Source organism: Neopelma chrysocephalum, unplaced genomic scaffold, assembly GCF_003984885.1.
Source record: "Neopelma chrysocephalum unplaced genomic scaffold, ASM398488v2 Primary Assembly neopelma1_147, whole genome shotgun sequence".
NCBI lineage: Eukaryota > Metazoa > Chordata > Aves > Passeriformes > Pipridae > Neopelma > Neopelma chrysocephalum.
This window is the reverse complement of record NW_020897809.1, coordinates 6412965-6430437: the sequence shown is the minus strand read 5'-3', so window position 1 is coordinate 6430437 and position 17473 is coordinate 6412965. Positions and strand designations below refer to the sequence as shown.

At 43.2% G+C, this 17473-nt stretch overlaps 1 protein-coding gene across 6 annotated transcripts in view; it reads right to left on the bottom strand.

Annotated features, from left to right (window-relative positions):
• Positions 1 to 17473, bottom strand: part of MGLL (monoglyceride lipase) — a 108729-nt gene that overhangs the window by 46916 nt on the left and 44340 nt on the right. For 4 of the 6 annotated variants that reach the window (XM_027700892.1, XM_027700895.1, XM_027700894.1 and 1 more), the window contains exon 3: positions 16048 to 16186. In XM_027700892.1, the coding sequence (XP_027556693.1) occupies positions 16048 to 16186 (139 nt within the window). Of the gene's footprint in view, positions 1 to 16047; positions 16187 to 16761; positions 17197 to 17234; positions 17430 to 17473 lie in introns of those variants that run through there. The other 2 variants (XM_027700897.1, XM_027700896.1) reach the window with 2 other exon arrangements.

The window sequence follows — 17473 nt, the reverse complement described above, 5'->3', positions numbered from 1 at the left end:
AGAGATGCAATTCCACAATCAATCGCAATCATACATGTGAGTAAGAGCCTCCTTGAACTGAGGCTCAGTCGTTAGAAATAAAATGAAAACACTCAGAAAGCTGTTGTGCTATGAAACCTTGCAGGCCAGAAACACCACTCAGCACTTGGATCCTGCTGGGTGTAAGACCCATGTTCTTGCTTTGCTTTCAACAAAATTCATGTTGAAGCTGAACTAAACAAAGGAGGTAGTGAGCAGGATGGTATGACTTTAACATCTTGTGTCCTCTGGGGAGAGAGCCACTACTGTGGGATCCTGTGCATGCTCTTTTATTGCTAGAAAATAACCCAAAACATTGGGACTGGACTAAAGAACGGAAGACAAACTTCCTATGACTGCATATATGAAAAATGCTATCTTTTCCACCTCATTCAAAAGCATCCCTCTTCAGCACAATATTTAAGTACTTGCTTAACCTCAGGAAACTTTCTTCAACACATGAAAGCCAACAGGACTTGCAAAGTACAAGATGAAAGTTACAAAAGGATTTATAAATGCTGTCCGGAATAAGGATTGATTTAATCCCGTGCAGAAGTGATTTCCTGAATAGAGTCCTCTCAATTTAAGATAATACCATGTTATTCTGTGTAAGGCAGCCATGCTTTTCATTTGGTCTTATGTATGTTGTTATCAGAACCAGATCAGTTCTAACAAAGAACATCTGACTTGAGCAGTTTTGAATACCAGACACTAAATTCCTAAAGTAATTTTTAAAAACTAAATGACAGGAAAGCTCTTAGCCAGCTAGACTGCCAGAAAAATGACTGGCTTAAGTATTACATTCTGTTGTTTTGAGTTGATTTATCAGTTCCTTTGCAGCTGAACAATTAACCTTTATTTATCAAAAACATTTCACTAGTCACATTTTTGGACAAGCAATTGGACAGTTGCTCACAGATCTTTTAATGTGTTAAAAATGTAATGCTATGTGTGTATTTTGCTTCCAAAGTATATTATAATGAAAAGTCACTGAAAGGTGTGCATTCTAGTGTTAGCTGGGTGACTGAGCCTCACTGACTATGAAGATTAGTTTTCTTTCACCTGATAAGATTGTGCATTAAGCATCTTGTAAGTTTGTTGGATTTAAGCGTCAATCTAATTTTCTACCCTTGGTATTTGCTTAAAGATTACCACTAAAAAAAAGAATTCAGCTAACAATTTCCAAGAACATGTAATAAAGAATGAATTTTTTTGTTCACTATTGGTGACCTTTTCCCTGGAGGCCTCTTCAGCCCCTTGCTTTCAGTGTAAGACCTGAAGTTTGGAAGAGGGATGTCTCTGTGCCTGCTTTTTGAGTCAGCTTTTGCATTTTTTTTTCCTGAGGTGATTTGTGTCCCACCTGACCCTCATAAAACTTGGGCTATGGGCAGGGATCACAAAATAGCTATGACAGTTTCTCTCATGTTGTGCTTAGCCAAGAGTTCAGCCTGATGACTCCAGTTAGACAGGAATATTTATGGTGGAGTCAGGTGTGTCCCTTCATGCCATCCTTCCGTCTCTAAGAAACATCTGAGTTATGTCCTTCTGGAGATTAAGAGGCAATGACTTTGCTCCCAATTCCAATCCAATGCCAAGGAGGCATTATATCCAAGGGCTTTGCTTGCTCTCTTGCTCAGGTTTCTTGAGAACTGTGTTCTTAGCCTCTGTCCTACTGGCCCACAGCTTTGCCATGCAGGTCTGTAATCTGGGTAGCCAACTCTTTCTTCAGCTGCCATTGAACATTGTTGTGTGAAACTAGCAGTTCTATAGCTATTTTTAGCAACTCAGGGGAAAAAGCAAGTCAGAATGGCAATAGCCCGGACTCAAGTCTCTATCAGCCTTCTCTCAATACCACAGACCACAGAGCATCAGCATGGATATCTCACAGAGCTCCCAATCTGGAGGAATTCACCTCTTCTAGATAGACTGAGGTAAGTAGTGGTTCACAAATGTAGTAGTTTAACTGTGAAAATCCTTTAAGCACAACAGAGCATGCCAAAGGAACATGCACTATGTCACACTGCACAATTTCTGCTTGCCTTCACAGAGCCTGTGGGGACTGAGGGTTCTGCACGTTGGTGTTTGATGTGGTTTGGTCCAGTCTAGTAGAACCAGTAGCTTCATTCCTGTCCAGATCCTAAACTGGCAGTTAAAAAATAAGCCTCTTCAGCAAACTCTGCTTCCCACTTTCTTTCCTCATTTCCTCAGGCTTGGAAGTTCCCATGTAAGCCTGTCCGAAGGGGCTCCTGTTGGTGTAAGCACCATCTTACTGTCTTACACCATAGTGATTTCGGGCTCAGTCTTAAAAATCTGTGCCTGCTGGTATAAGCAGCTCTCTTGGAACATGTCTGCAAGCCTACTCTCATGACACATTTCAAAATCACAATTCCTCACCAGCACAGAGTTAGGAAGGCATTTGAGAACTGCCATGACATTCAGGAGTAAGCTTAAGTTCTCCAGCAACACCAGAAAAGTGCAGACACCATAAATCAATGGAGCAGAGACAGAACTGGGTAGTAAAAACATATTTCAAAACAAAAGGTTCAACAGGATCTAGATAGAGCCAGTGCAAAACAATGTGGAGAAACAGTTTACACTGATTTATTGTAGCTTTTCAAAATGCAAGCCCTCACCAAGAATAACTCGAGTTGTCTAATACAGGGAAAAGACAGGAAGGAAACTTCAGGTGGGGGTGGGAGGGAAGGAATTATTGGATCCTTGAAATTGCGTAGCTCTGGATAAATCTCTGCGAAGTTAACATTTGAGACCAGCTGTATTTTGTTTCAAGGAAGCTTTGAAGTAATATTTTAGGGGACGTGAGGCTGAGATCAGAGTTGAAATGCATGGCGTGTAGCTTAAAACTCATGGGCCGGATCTTCCCACCCCTTTCTTGGATAAATCTGAGGAGGAGGGATTCTAGGGTTACACGGACTGCCTCGGGGAGCCAATCCTCCACTTTGATATCAGAGATGGGATTTTCCTTGGCAAAACCGACTGCCAGACCTGCTGCTTTGAATCTACAAGGAAGACAAGATCCTTGGAGACACAGGCAGCCCAGGGTTGGAGTTGCACTTCCCTCTTACTGCTGCCCTTCTACAGAACACAGGAATCTTTGAAAGAAGAATTACAACCTCTGTTTCCAAAGAGGGAAGGTGTAGGCATTGCCACACACACAGGACTGAGGAAGAGATGATGCTGGGGGAGCCTGGACAGAACTGTCCCAGGGCCTGACTGGGAGGAAGGCTGGAATTGGACATCTTGGTCCTGTACTTTGTTCTGCTTTGGCCCTTCTTCAGTACAAGGGCTACAAGAGAGATAAAATGGAGGTCAGATCTCCTAAGGGGAGCTACAAGGATAGATGCACAAAACAGTCAGAATCTTTCTAAAAAAACTGTGCAAAGCACAGCTGCAAAATTCAAGTCAATCTGAAATCACACCCAAAATTTTTAGAACAGCTTTAGGGTGTGAAGAAAAGTTAGGCAAAGAAACAAAAGAGTTTCTGGTGCAGATCCCCTTGGAAATCAGGAAAAATAAAATACTTCTGGTTAATTTTATTAAAAATTCATGTTGACTTGGAAGCAAAGCTACTGCAGATGGAAGGCGGCTGCAGGACCACCATTCTCAATGGGGAACCAACAGATAGGGAGTAAGAGCAAGAACAGTTTTCACAGACTCCTCCTCCTCTTTCATGGACTTGCACTGAACCTCTAATGATTTCCAAAGGGACAAAAATTACCGTTTAGCCAGTCATGTGGCAGTTTCTTATTGAAATCAAAATGCAGGCACTGCCTGGTGAGCCAAAGCCTTGGAAAAAGAAAGTCCCATGTAATGAGACAGACTGTCCTTTCGAAGCATGAGAAAGCTGCTGTTAAAGGGCCAGAAGCTTCTTCTGCACAGTTACTATGGCTTAAACTCAGCACTACACACTAGTTCAGTACTAGACCCGTTCACTAAACCAAAAAAGGGTTTTTTTTTAATGTGAAAGTATGTCTCTGCTTCAAAGCAGCTGTGCAAAGCCAGTTCCTTTTTACTGAGCTCGCTTGCAGTCTCGGCACATTCAGAACACTGGCACCTGTTCCAGTGATAAGTCACTACTGCTGCTGTAAGTTCATAGCCTGACAAACCCAACTCAACCCTAAAAGACCAGGGAGGCTTCCTAGAAAGGAACAAGGTGTGCTTCATTAATTGATCAACTCAAGCCATGTAAAAATACTCCCTGCATGGCATCCCAGCCATGGACAATTTAATTTCACCTTGTAGCATAGCACAGAAGATGGAAATAGATAGCAGTATGCCTGTATCGAGGTGGGGAGTTCTAGATGACCCTCTGTAGCTTTCAAATGATGGAAATTATTGGACTTAGTAAAGCCATCCCTCTGGTTTGGTCCACACAATTACTTGCTAACGTTCAAGTCCTTAGTAACATGCTTGTTTGCTTGGTTATTTTCACATATTTGTTAAGAAGGGCTCATGATTTGAGACAAATAATCAAGTGCTGCAGAAAACACTACATCTAAATGTTAAGCATCATTTGCTAAAGCCCTCTAAGACAAGTCTGCAGATTTCTTCTGACTTCAGTTTCTTCACAAGGTATTTCTGATGAAGGACATCACTATTGGTCTGAACCTGGGCACACCAGAGGTCCGTCAAAGTCAATCTCCCCACAAAATTTATGGTTTTCTAAAATGTGATTGTCCATGTTTTATTCTCTAGCCATGACTCTGATCACCTCCATTCTCAAGTTGCTATTTCAGGAGCAGATGGTACAGACAACTCATGACAAACAATACTGAAAAAGCAATAAAAGAAGAATTGAACTCATCACCTCAGCACCTGTGCAAGGAAGAGGCTGAAAAGTGCACACTTGGCACAAGGGGTCAGAGCATTTCCAAGCTACTCCTCGCAATAAAAACTGCATGACTGAAGTACTTTGATCAGGTATTTTGGGCTTATGTGGGCAAATCTTCACTAGCTCAGAATCACAGAATGGTTTGGGTTGGAAATGACCTTGAAGATCACCTAGTTCCAACCCCCCACCACGGTCAGGGGCACCTTTCACAAAGAGAGCTGTGAATAAAGAAGGAGCAAGAGAGATGACACCTTACCTGTTCTGTAAACTCAAAATACAGTGTTATTATTACTTTTTAATAAAGCACTGAATGTACAATTCCCAATTGTATGGCAACGGTTTAAAGAAAAACTTCAATTCCCTGACATACTTAGACCTAATAGTACTGTTTGTAGCCAGGCAATCCCACCCGTAATGTGCAACTCTTGATTGCTTCCTGCACTGAGTCAATTGCCAATTTTGTCAGCAGTCCTCTGTGTTGGCAGAGATCTTAATTGGTTATCCTTAACTAACTGATGAACTCATTAAAAGTTCAAATGTCACAGGTAACACGAGTCTCCAAGTTGCCAATCTTTTTCCGTGTGATTTTCCAAAAGCTAGGACGGAATTATCCCATAAACTTAGAGACAGAAACTCGAGGACTGATTTCCTAATCATAAAGCGCTTATGTATATTTTAACATATTTTGAGATTAAACACATTCATTTCCAATGAAATCTTGGCACATCCCAGAGCTGCACTTCAGCCCTGCCCAGCTATGAGAGGAATCTTTACAGTGAGTCTTTACAGGCTCTGTCAAAATCAATATCAGGAGCTATTCCTCTGGGAAATCAGGAATGTCACAGGCAAAACGTTTGCCAAGGCTTTGAGCTTGTTCCAATTAATTTACTATTCCATGTTTGCTGTAGACCTGAGGTAGGAAGGAAAGTTGAATGTAAGCAGCTAAATGTGAGACATGGAACGCTGCTGAGACAGTGATTACTGCAACATGGGCTTTAAAGGCTGAAATGTTTATTCACATTTTGAATCAAAGTAAATTTTAATCACAGGTGAGGTGCAATGGTTTACCTACAGACGACTTGAAAGTTAACAAACAGATACAGACTTCAGCCTATGGCTGCCAAATCCAGATGAGTTATTTCTTGGCTGCACTGAGCTAATCTGTGTGTCCAAAGAATTTAACTACTGAAGGTTTGGTTCTGAAAATGTTCTTTCATTTCTAGCAGCTAGGCATCTTCACCTCTGGCAGTGAGGGCTGCCATGCTAACATAAATAACCTACCTGCCACGAGTTTTAATCACTGTCTTGTTGATTTGCTCTCAAAAAGGGCCAGATGTAATAGCTTTAAGCTCCAAAATGTGGATGGGGTCCTGGCCAGCTTGGGGTGCAACTACTAAAACAAGGATAAGTGGTAACAATGAAATAAAAGAGTATTTAGTTAGATAAATACTTGGCTGCAATCACTTTAGCTACAGGCAAAGAAAGCTAAAGGCATGTGGGATGTCTTTTCTGCAGAAAAGCTTAAAATAGAAAAGGAAATCAATACTCATTTACAGTATCTGGCAGCCACTGAACCAAAACATATATGTACACCTACAGATGAGCAGAAATAACAACATTTATTTAAACCACAAGCTGTTATTCTGCTGCAGAAATGCTGTGTTTTCTGTGGAGTGCTTCACCAGAGGCTGTACCACATATTTCTGACCATTTTAAAAAAGCATCAGCAATATCAACAGCAAATACTTTCGATACCACCGTTATTAACCCCACTATTGCCATGCCAGCTCCGACTCCTTCAATTCCAGCAAAGAAGGAGCCAGAGCTGATGTCTGAGCTAGCAGCATGGAAGATGTTTTGCCTTTCCTCCCGACTTTCTCTTCTGCCAACTTCCAAGACATGTGCTGGATCACATGTGAGGGGTGCACCTGTCACAGCCTGCCGTGGGAATGGGAAGAGCTCCATCAGCTCTGTTGCTGCAGCACAACACCAGGGTGGCTCAAGGCATGGGAGACACGGAGCTCCCAGATGAGGCTTGAACCATTGCATGTGTCATGTGGGACCCAGGGCGGGAGAGAGCCCCGAGTTCTGTGGCTGTGAGGCAGGGATGGGGTTCACTGGAGCACTGTGCCTGTGCCCTGCACAGTGCCCAAGAGCTGGCAGGGCCGTTTGGAGCAGCATAGGTTTGGAACTGCCTGCAGGATGATGGGTCGGCTCGAGCAGCGACACATCTGAAAATATTCTGGGCTCAGCAAAATGTAAACAAGCCTTGACAATGCATGTAGCTGTGCTGAGGAATCTGATCACCACTCCTAAAGCAACAGGAGAATGTGCACAGCAGGAAGAAAACCTCTGACAGGCAGAACCCTTAAATGGTGCTTCAAAAGGGAAACATACCCGTGTGTAAGAATGAGGCAATGTTTCCACGATGTAAAACTAAGGTCCTCAAAGGAAGGAACAGTGTTTAACAAATCAACATTCCCCAAACACTGAAAGTGAAATGAAATGTAAACAAAGTGAGTCTGCTGATTGCTTTTTTTTCCCCATTCCCCAGCTCTGAGAAATGTGACCAGTAAATAAACAGGATAAATAATAACAACAGCTGGCTTTTGTACAACACTCCTCATTCAGAAAACCCAAAATGCTTTACAGAGGATGCAACTAGGCCACTTGTAGAGTCACATAAGGCAGAGATGAATGGCACCTCGAGAGATCCTCTGATCCATTACCCTGTCCCAAGCAAGGATCAACCTTTTCTCCCACTGCTACACAAACTGAAGTACGGAGGTAAAAAGCCTTGCCCACGGCAACACTGCATGCCAGAGGCAAGGATGGACACACAGCATGAGGCAAAACATGACCCTACAGCAGCCAGCAGGAGTTCAACAGCAGAATTCAAGATGCCACCGTGGGTTTCCTGTGCTACATGCACGGGGCCACAGTGAACCTGGAAAAAAAAATTTTAAAAAGCTTTCTGCCCTAATGAATTTGTGGGCATCAAATAATGTCATAGAGGTGCTCCATGCATTTTCAGAACAGCCTGGGTTGAGATGTTCCCTGCCCCTTGTTTGCAGTGGGCCAGAGGACAACTGAACGCTGATTGCCCGAATATCTTTTTAATAACATGAGATTATGAATGCTGCTCAGAATACAGTTTTTAATATAATAATAATACATATTATATAATAATATATTTTTTCAAATATTGTAGACTAGCTCTCACACAAAATTGAAAAAATGAAGAAAAAGCTTAACCATTAAGTCAGCAGATGTTATCTCTACTGCAATTTAATTACTTACAGCTTCCCCATCACTCCTCATGCCTTTCTCCCAGCAAATTAAGCCACCACAGATTTCTGGAATTTGACAGTTGAATTTGAAACCCCACTGAGATAGTTTTGAAAATAAAAGTAAAAAGTACATTGAAAAATTATAAAAATAAGCACATCTTGCCGGCTGGTGAACCAGCTAACCTGCTGACACCTACAGCAAATTAAACCAACTTTCTGTTCTAAAGAAAGACCAAAGATTTAAGTTTTGTTCCCTCAGTCTGCAAGCTTCAAGCTTGAACAAGGAAGAAAAAAACATATAGAGCAAGTTCTTTTACCATAGGTCAGATAGACAGCTCAAAAAGATCAGTAATCTTCCTTGCATAGCAAATCTATGGCAGTTTGTACATTTTCTCCTTACCCTTCTGAACACAACACTGGAGCAAATGATTACTGCTGAATGTTTGGCTTTAGCCCAGTTGTCAATATTTTGTTCCCTTTTTTCTTCCTATCCTTTCTTTTCAGTGATTGCTGCTGAGACCATTTACCTGTAGCTGAACCACAGAGAACTAATGCATCACTTAGTAGACTTTTTCTAATACCTCTCTTCAAACATCAAGCCCTCTTCAACCACCAGCTTCTCAAGGAATAACTTACTTTCTCTGGCTACTTTCGTCTAGGGACTCCAATCTCAATTTGTATCACTTGGATGGATGACTACACCCAATTTCAGTCAAGGAAATAAAAGCACAGTGAAATTAAGAGTCCGATTCTGTAAATCACTGGTCATTGTGTCACTGCCCAATGACTGTCTTGACCATGTGTTTTGCCTGTTCTCTGCTCCTCATTGGCTTCTTTATTCTGTTTTCTGACACTAAATTCTCTAGGTCTAGCAGGCTGTCTTTGCTATCACTCAGTATGGGAGGGTTCAGAGGCTCCCATCATCAAGCGAGCGCCTGCCAAACAGAAATGAAGACAGCTCCTGGCTGGAGAGCCAGTGTCTGTCATGCAGAAGGGAGACTCTTTCATGTCTGTTGAAGTACTCATGAAGTTTGGTGTTACTCAAGGTCTTGGGACATTGAAAACTGCTACATGTCTGTTACTGCTAAAATAATTAGTCCCTTCAGACACAAACGTACTGCATCTGTCTAGGGGAAACAAATACATTCCCAAGCAGAGAAAGACCAACACCTACCCCATCTCCTGTGACCCGCTGATGGGGACATCCTGTAGAAGTGTGCTTGGAGGCAGCTAAATCTGACTGCATCACTTTGGCCACCAGGACAGCTTCCACCAGTGGTGCCCTTCCTGTCTCCAAGGCCACACTTCAGTGTCACTGTTTAGGCAGTGAGTCTGGTCAGCTTTGAGACGCCTTCCTGACACCACCACCGAGTGACTCCCCCATGTCTGGTTGCTGTAGAAGATGTTTATGGTTGGGACTAGCCCAAGGTTGGTATTTGGGTTTGCTGTACCAGTACTTTTCTTTCAGTTAACATAAGTGTAATTTTATGGGTCTGCAAAAGGAAACCCTAGAGGAGATATAATTTTAATGATGTCTAAAATTTTCCTTACCCTGGTGCTGCTAATTTCTTCCTTCCTATTATGGATAATAAGCCATACTGATATAGTGTTGGAATGCTATCTCCTTGGATATTTAGGATAATCAGCCATTTGCTATCAGGGTTGTGTCACATCTTTTGGATAAGGGACAATAGGAGGTTTAAAACACTGGTGGCTTCCATTCAAGTGGAAGCACATTAGGACAATGGCAGGTCTGGACCTAGGGAAGGCAACTCAGCCAAATGTGTCTGCAGGGACAGCTCTTAGAACAATGCAATTTCCCTACAAGAACAAAGAGATCAGATCATCCTGGCTCTGAAAAGCACGAAGTCACAGCAGCTTGAAGGGAACTTGCAAGGCCAACTCCTCTGCTACAGGCATCTAGAAAAAAATACCCTCCTCTACTCCTCTACCTATACCGGCCAACTCTTTTTGTAGATATATTCATGGTGACCTAAAAAAGTTGCTGTGTGTTCCCAAGGGATGTTCAAGAGTGCTGGAGAAATTGAAGCAAGGAACTGCGTGCAGCTGTTTTATTATTTTGACTAAACCTACATATTTCTTGTACTAGTGAAGTGCTCTTGCATCTGGAACCCTGATAAGATCAATGAGTTTGTCTGCTTCAGCTATGGCATCACTGTCAACAAAGAACTGGTTTGAAGCTGGGGTCAGTGCAGGGTCTGCTAAGGATAAACAGACCTGGAGGGACTGGCAGGTCTCTAATTGCTGAGTGACCAAAGAGGGGATCGGTCACAGTCATGGCACAAAGCCAGTACTGATCATCACACCTGCATTCCAATTAAAAGCACATGAACTGTTTGCATGAGAGAAGCAAGGTTTGCTTATCATTCAGTCTCTGGCAGAATAATGAGCAGAAAATGAGTTTTGCAATACAATCTCAAGACCATTTCTCTTTTTTTTCTCCTATTTCTACCTCTCCCTCTGATATTCACCATGCTGCACAGCACCGTTTCCAATTCATCAGGTGGCACACTGAGAACCAACACTGGTTTTGCTTCTTTTGCTGCTCCCAGGATCAGGATGAAATTTTACTGCTTTGAGACTCACAACAGGGAACTCCAAAAGTCACCTTGTTTCCAGACACCGATGTCACAAAGTTGTATACCTGTGCTCAGAAGCTGATCCTAACAGGGCAATGAGTAAAAGGGGTGGTTTAATTAGTTGTTATTCCATTTGTTATTCTCCTTTTTCCTTGGGTTCTGTGTAATAAAAGGCAGATTTGCTTCTGTAGAACACTCCTGTGGAGACTGAAAAAAAAATTATCCTACTGAAGAAGCCTGTTGGAAGTATCTACAGCAAGAACCAAAGCTGTTCTCCTGTCTTTCAGAGAAGACAGGAGAAGCTGGTTTGCTAATTTGCCCATCCTCTGAAGCTGCATAAGGAATCATAAAAGGATGCCCCTATTCACAGTGAATAACAGTCACATGGAGCAAAGAGAACAGAGGCATTAAAGGAACACATACATGGCTGATGAATAGAAGGGAGGCTTTAGAAACTCAGGCAATAGCAATACAGCAAGCAAAGCCTGGAATGTTGATTCGACAATGATCATTGTTATTTCCCTTTGCAGTGTGTGTGATGTGATCAGACACACAGAGGGAGATGAATTCATCCTATGACAAACTGTGCTGACATAAGTCACTTTGTAGCACACAGATTTGGCATTAATTTGAAGTTGACCTCATTAGTACAAACAAAATGCTCTTCAAGAGTGACACTGAATTAGAAACTCCTTCAAGTATTTCTAGACACTAAAACCACACACTATAATTAAAGATATTATAATCAGTGACTTGACTCTCTTTGCTTTGACTTCACTTTGGTTTATTTATTTATTTATTAATTCATTTTGGAAAGGTCTGAAAGTCAAATTCAACTTTGTCATCTGCTCCTGCTGGGAGCTGTGCTGTTCTTCTGGAAATGCTGTGGAAGTGCTGGTAATGAGATGCCAAAGCCATCAAGCAATATTTACAATTTGAGGGCCAGTTCAAATACAAATGCAGTTTGTATTTCTGCACCACAGGCACATCTGCAAAATCCTTTGGGAAGAGAGAAATTTATTTTCTCCTTATTGGATTGGCCTTTAATTTCTAACAAGTCAGAATGAATGACAGGTATTTTTCATAGAGTAAAACAAATGTAAAAAGCAAATAGAAAAATGGGTGCTTTTTGTTTGTTTAATTTTCTATTTTTAATCACACTTGCCGGCTGTAAAAATGAAAGAACTCCTACAAAGGCACTGTTTAGTCAGACAATTGCAACTCGGTTCACTTAAACTGTGGTCATGATGTCTAAAGTTGAGGCAACCCATTCTAGTGTACATTAACAATTGACCAGGAATGCATCTGTGACCCACGTGTCTCAGTTTCAGGCAGACCACTTCAGTTGCTGGCAATCATCTAAGAGAGGATCACCTAGAGACCACTACATGGAGAGACACAAGTACCATGCCAGACAATGATTTCTGTCTGATAGCTGAGGAAGGTCAGGTATCTAGACCTCACATTTTCAAATACATTCTCTAAGTACAAGTGTCTCAACCTTCAACTGCCCAACCTAGAGTGGCTGATCTGCCAGGAGAGACTCCAGCATCACTCTGTCTAAAGTCAGTGGTGGCTGCAGCTATAAGCAGCTCTGGGTCAGCTGGCTCAGCTCTGGAAAAAACTGCTCTGGGTCAGTAAATTTCACAGGGTTTACCTGAGGTCAAGCAGAGGGACTAAAAGTGCCCCAGAAGAAAGCATTTATGCTTATCTAAACAGTGAAGAATGGAGAAGGAAGCATCCAGAAAAAGCTAAGGGTATAGGGAATACAAAGGAAAAGAAGGTCATTTCTCAAGCTCTCCAGGCCCTTTAGAGGCCTCAAAGGAAACATCCTGACTTCTCCTCCCAACTTTCCTTCCCCTTCCTCATCCCACCCCTATTCTTAGCAGTTTTGTCTGAGAGCTGGGAATAGAGAATGGTTCCTCAATTTCTCACCTCCTGTTACCTCATATTTAGACTCAGAGTTCTCAGGGTGGTGGCAGAGGTTTTAACCTTGCATGGAGCTGCTGTTTCTGTTTACACAGTGACTGCTTTCCCATTAATTGGGTTTCTTTGGCTACTAGGACATGGTATAGGCATGAGATCAATCCTGTTTGGTACAAATGATTTAATTCCTCCAAACAACATTACATAGTCCTGAAAATACCCTGCCTTGCCCAAATCTTAAGTATTGCACTGAGTAGTGAGCACTCAGAGCCAAAGAGTTACCCGATTTCATTCTCCACAAATCCTGCTGTTGGCACAAAGCATGGAAACGACACCAGAACATTCTGCTTTTTCTTCCCTGCTCCATTCAAAAAGACCACTTAATTACACTTTAAGATGGAACTGGCTCAACAAGTTGGGCAGCTTGCAGGGCTGCTGGTCGAGGAAGCTGCGTCTGCACTGCTGCCAGCAGGCAGCAGAGAAGACAACACCCAGTCTCCAGCTCTGCTGTTGGGAATGACTTCCCACCCGAAAAACAAGTGGAAAACACTGTCTTTCTCCTTCCTTAATGCCATTACTACCTACTCCATCTACCCCATCTAATCATTATGACATCTGAGTGCCTTTGTGTGTCAGCTTCCTGTGAAGTAATCACCTAAATCCCCCTCTGAAACAAAGCGGACCCTGCTGAGGAACTCACAATAGGTGCCTTTCACTGGCAGGACAACCTTGGCCTCGGAGGCACTTATAACAAAGCTTCCATATGTGCACCAGTACGGGCTGATCAGTCAGATCAACACCACACAGGATCAGAGCCTGGGTATTTGTGAGTACGGAGCAATAAAGCCTCACAAAATTTCCCCGTCTTCCTGAAAAATAGTTGTTTGTTCTTTTTTTTTAAATATGCTACAGCATATTAATCTGCCACAGCCTTTATCCACCTTTGTGGGGCTGTTCAAGGAGATAAAAAAGAAGCACCAGCTCCAAGGGGTGATGTCTGTCAGTTGTCCCCACTTTCAGAGGCTGCCTGGCCATTGTCTGCTCTTCAACCCCAGGCGAGGGCTACTTTTTAATTTTTCCTTTGGCAGATATCCCGGGTTTTCCCCCTCCCTGGGGGTGGGATCAAGGACGATAAGTTCTATTCTAACAGAAGACAAGTCAATGATAACCTTTGGGCATCTGCAGTGAAGAGGTATTTCTATAGCCCTGGCCGGGATTAGACACATAATGGATCAATGAAAGATCCCACCGTCTGACGGTTATAGCATCATTCATTAGCGTTAAGATTTGAACCTGAATCAACAATTGAGTTAGAAGATTGAAAGAACTGCCTTCAATGCTTGAAATAAATTGTAACGGGCCTGTAAAAGTCCCCTGAGGTGTCTTTCTCTCCCTATACATATATATAGATATCACTTTTGCTGAACATTTAAAATTAGATGAAAGTTGCTGAGCTTCTACATAGGAAGCAGAAAAGCAGAGGTTCTTATGAGAAGTGACGGGGGAAAAATATTGTATTTTTGGTCTGCCTATAAATGCATTTCAAGAGCATTCTTGACTGTAGGATCCAGGCACTGACTTGTTATTCAGTAACTTACCATCTCTCTCATATATAACAATGCATGAAGAGCTAATAATAAACAGTGCACCCCCTCCTTATACACAAACACGCAAACACACACACACATGCATGCACTCAGGAACTACTTGTAAATGAGCAACACTGATTCCATCCACTTCTGTTGTCACAAAACTAGGGCAAGCTCACTCTCAATTAACTGCTTGGTGCACAGAGCTCTAAAAAAAATTAACTACCCAGAGGACTCAGACACCAAGTTTTAACTCTCAGCTCTTTATCATCCTTTCATTTCTGGAACAAAGACTCATCCTGTCACCACTAATTTGGTAAAAAATTAAACACCAAAAAAAGCAATTCCACAACTGGGTGTTGAAGGTTATGGGTAGTTAATGATTAATTAGCATTATAATGCAAGACAGCCTGGTTTCACAGTAGAAGCTTAGTTTCATAGCGTTTGTTTTCTGTAGAGGAAATCTTCAGGTTGGCACAAAGATTGTGTAATGCCTCAGTGCCAAAAACTTTCCTCCTTGTTTCTGAAAGGCAGTGCCTCCTTGTTTCTGAAAGGCAATGAGTAGAAGTAACTCGAAAACTCTAAAATGGGCCAGGTGATCTTAAACCAGACCCTGCCCTACAGCCCAACCAGTGCAATGGAGCTGTGGTGGGGTAGCTGCACTGTCCTCCCCTCTGGGGACAGTGTACTTCAGTGCTTGTCCACCCTCTACGTTACCCAGGTGCTCACCCAGCCCTATGTTATTCCCATTGTCCCTTAGTTTTGTAGGCATAAAACCCAAGGCCATCTAACTTGGACCCGTATCCCTCTCTCAGCGCAGTTGCAGTTGCAGATTTGGACACAGGATGATGTCTAACCTGTTGGGTGGTCAAGGATAAAGTTTAACTCCCTACAACAGCTTGAACAACTTTTTCCTGTGACTGTTTTCTAGCTGTATAAAATCAACACAGTTCTTCCTGTTGGCTTACAGAAAAAGAAAACAATAAAACAATATCCAGATTTTTATGAAGTAGGTACGTACATAAATAACTAGTGGCAGCATAAATACATGCCAAGCCAGCAGATACTGCATAACTATAGGAGTAGCAGAGATACCTTTCTAGAGCAGATCATAATCAGCACAGAAAGTTATTACAGTAAAGGGATTATTTAAATTATGACAAAAACATTAGAAAATTTTCTCTGTCTGGTTCTTCGCCCATGTTTATTACACAGGCCAGCTTTGAAATTGCAGTTGACTGTGAAAAAGCTTCCTAAATCATTTACAAACTATAAATAATTTAAAACAAACCAAACAACGGTCAAAAAACAATGCTGTCAAACATTCTGCCTGTTGCCCTGAGATTTCGGCTACTACTGTTGAAACCAAAGTCAGATGCTGCTGATGTTTCATTTGTTGACAGAGAGAAACTCAGAAAGAGTGAACATCTCTAAGCCTGTATCCCACCCCTCCCTAACTGCCTGTGCCATTAGTTTAGTTGTTTATTGCTGATAGGCATCAGCCACCTGCCAGAGCCACTCGGTAGCAAACCAAAGTGCCAACCAAGCCAGTAACTCCATGTTTTACATCTGTAAGGTTGACTCGAAAGAGTAAACGTTGGGAGAATACAGTCTTTACAGTAGAGGCTCTCTCAGATGAGAGAAATCTCTCTCAGTGGCTCTGTAAAGCTCCATGCAGACAGCCCTGTAATGTCAGTCAAGCTATAAATAATAATTACATGAACAGAGTCTTCTTTACTGATTGTAAAAAAGGACATTTGCTTTCAAGTGCTCACCTGGGAGTTGCTGCTGGCTTCCAGTACCTGCAGAAGAGATACTGCCCATCAGCATTGATGATATGGGGCAGGTCCTTATATGGGATGTTTTGAGGACTCCGCTTTGGCGAACTTTCCTCTGGCATTCTGGAAGAATGACCTGCAAGGTGTTGGGAGAAACAAGACATACTTTAAAACAGGTGAACCAAGATAAAAGCTGATAGGCTCAATAGCCACAGACATTCAAGAAAGTCAATCAGAAAGGCAAGCATCACTGATGGGAGCCTCCCTCCAAAACCCCAGCCAAAGAGCCCCCAAAATCTTCACTTTAAAACAGAGATGTAGCAATGTTTTCATTCAGAAAAGGCTCACATTTGGGGATAGAGCACTGGGGGGAGGGGGTAAGAAGGGAAAATCAATCCATCACCAGTACTTCATTATAGCTTTCTCTCCCCCACTTCTCCCATCTGTGTTTGTTTTGCATCATTTTGTCAAATGGATCCTAAAGAGAATATTTTAACTGCAATCAAGTGCAGATTGTGCAGCAGTCGCTACAGATATGAAAAGGCAGCTGCATAAAAGATTTATCTCTGCCTGAACATTTCCAAAGAACAGTGGAGGGTACGCAGCAGAGGTATCTGCCACCCTGTCATCATTATGATCTCCTCTGACATCTCAGACAGGAAGGTGGCGGCGACGGGGAGCGAAACATTTCCAGGAGAATTTGCCACAAACCTGTTTTCATCCTGTGCAAGGGTTTGCATTCTAGTGAGGAGCCGGCATCGCAAGTCAAAAGCAAGCAGATAAGGGTTTTTGCATCTCGCCGCGGAGCCGCGTTCACACCCCGGCAGCCCCGCGGTCCCCGGCGGGTCCCTCCCGGCGCTGCGCGGGGCTCGCCGCGGCTCCTCTCCCCGGCTCGCTCGCTCTTTGAGGAAAGTCGCTTGGGTAATTCACCACTTCTTGTTCATCACTTTTTTTTTTTTTCCTTCTCAAACAAATTGCGTGTGTGGGCTGAAGTGGCGGTGGTGGGAGGGGAGGCTGGGAAGGGTGGGGGAGAGGGAGGGCTGGCGGGTGGGAAAGCTGCAGTCCACTTTCCAGAAGCTGCTGCACGTACATCAAAGGCACCTTGAACACATGCAGCTGGAGCAGCTCACAAAGTTCCTGCCGCTGCAGGTTGTTTGCAACTTTACTTCCTTCCTGCCACTTACAGTTCGGAGGCCGCGGCGACGGGGGGAGGCGAGGGAGGGGGAGCCCTTTTCTCAAAGCGATCGCCGCTGCGAAGCCATCTCGCTTGGAAGCGCAACTTCCCCAGCCCCGCGCTGCCAGGCGGGGAGCGGGAGGGAGGGGAGGAGGAGGAGAAGGAGGAGGGAGGATCCAAGGACCGACGCGATGCCAGGTCGCCAACCCCGCACACGCATCCTCCCGCCGCGGCCAAGCGCGGCCGCCC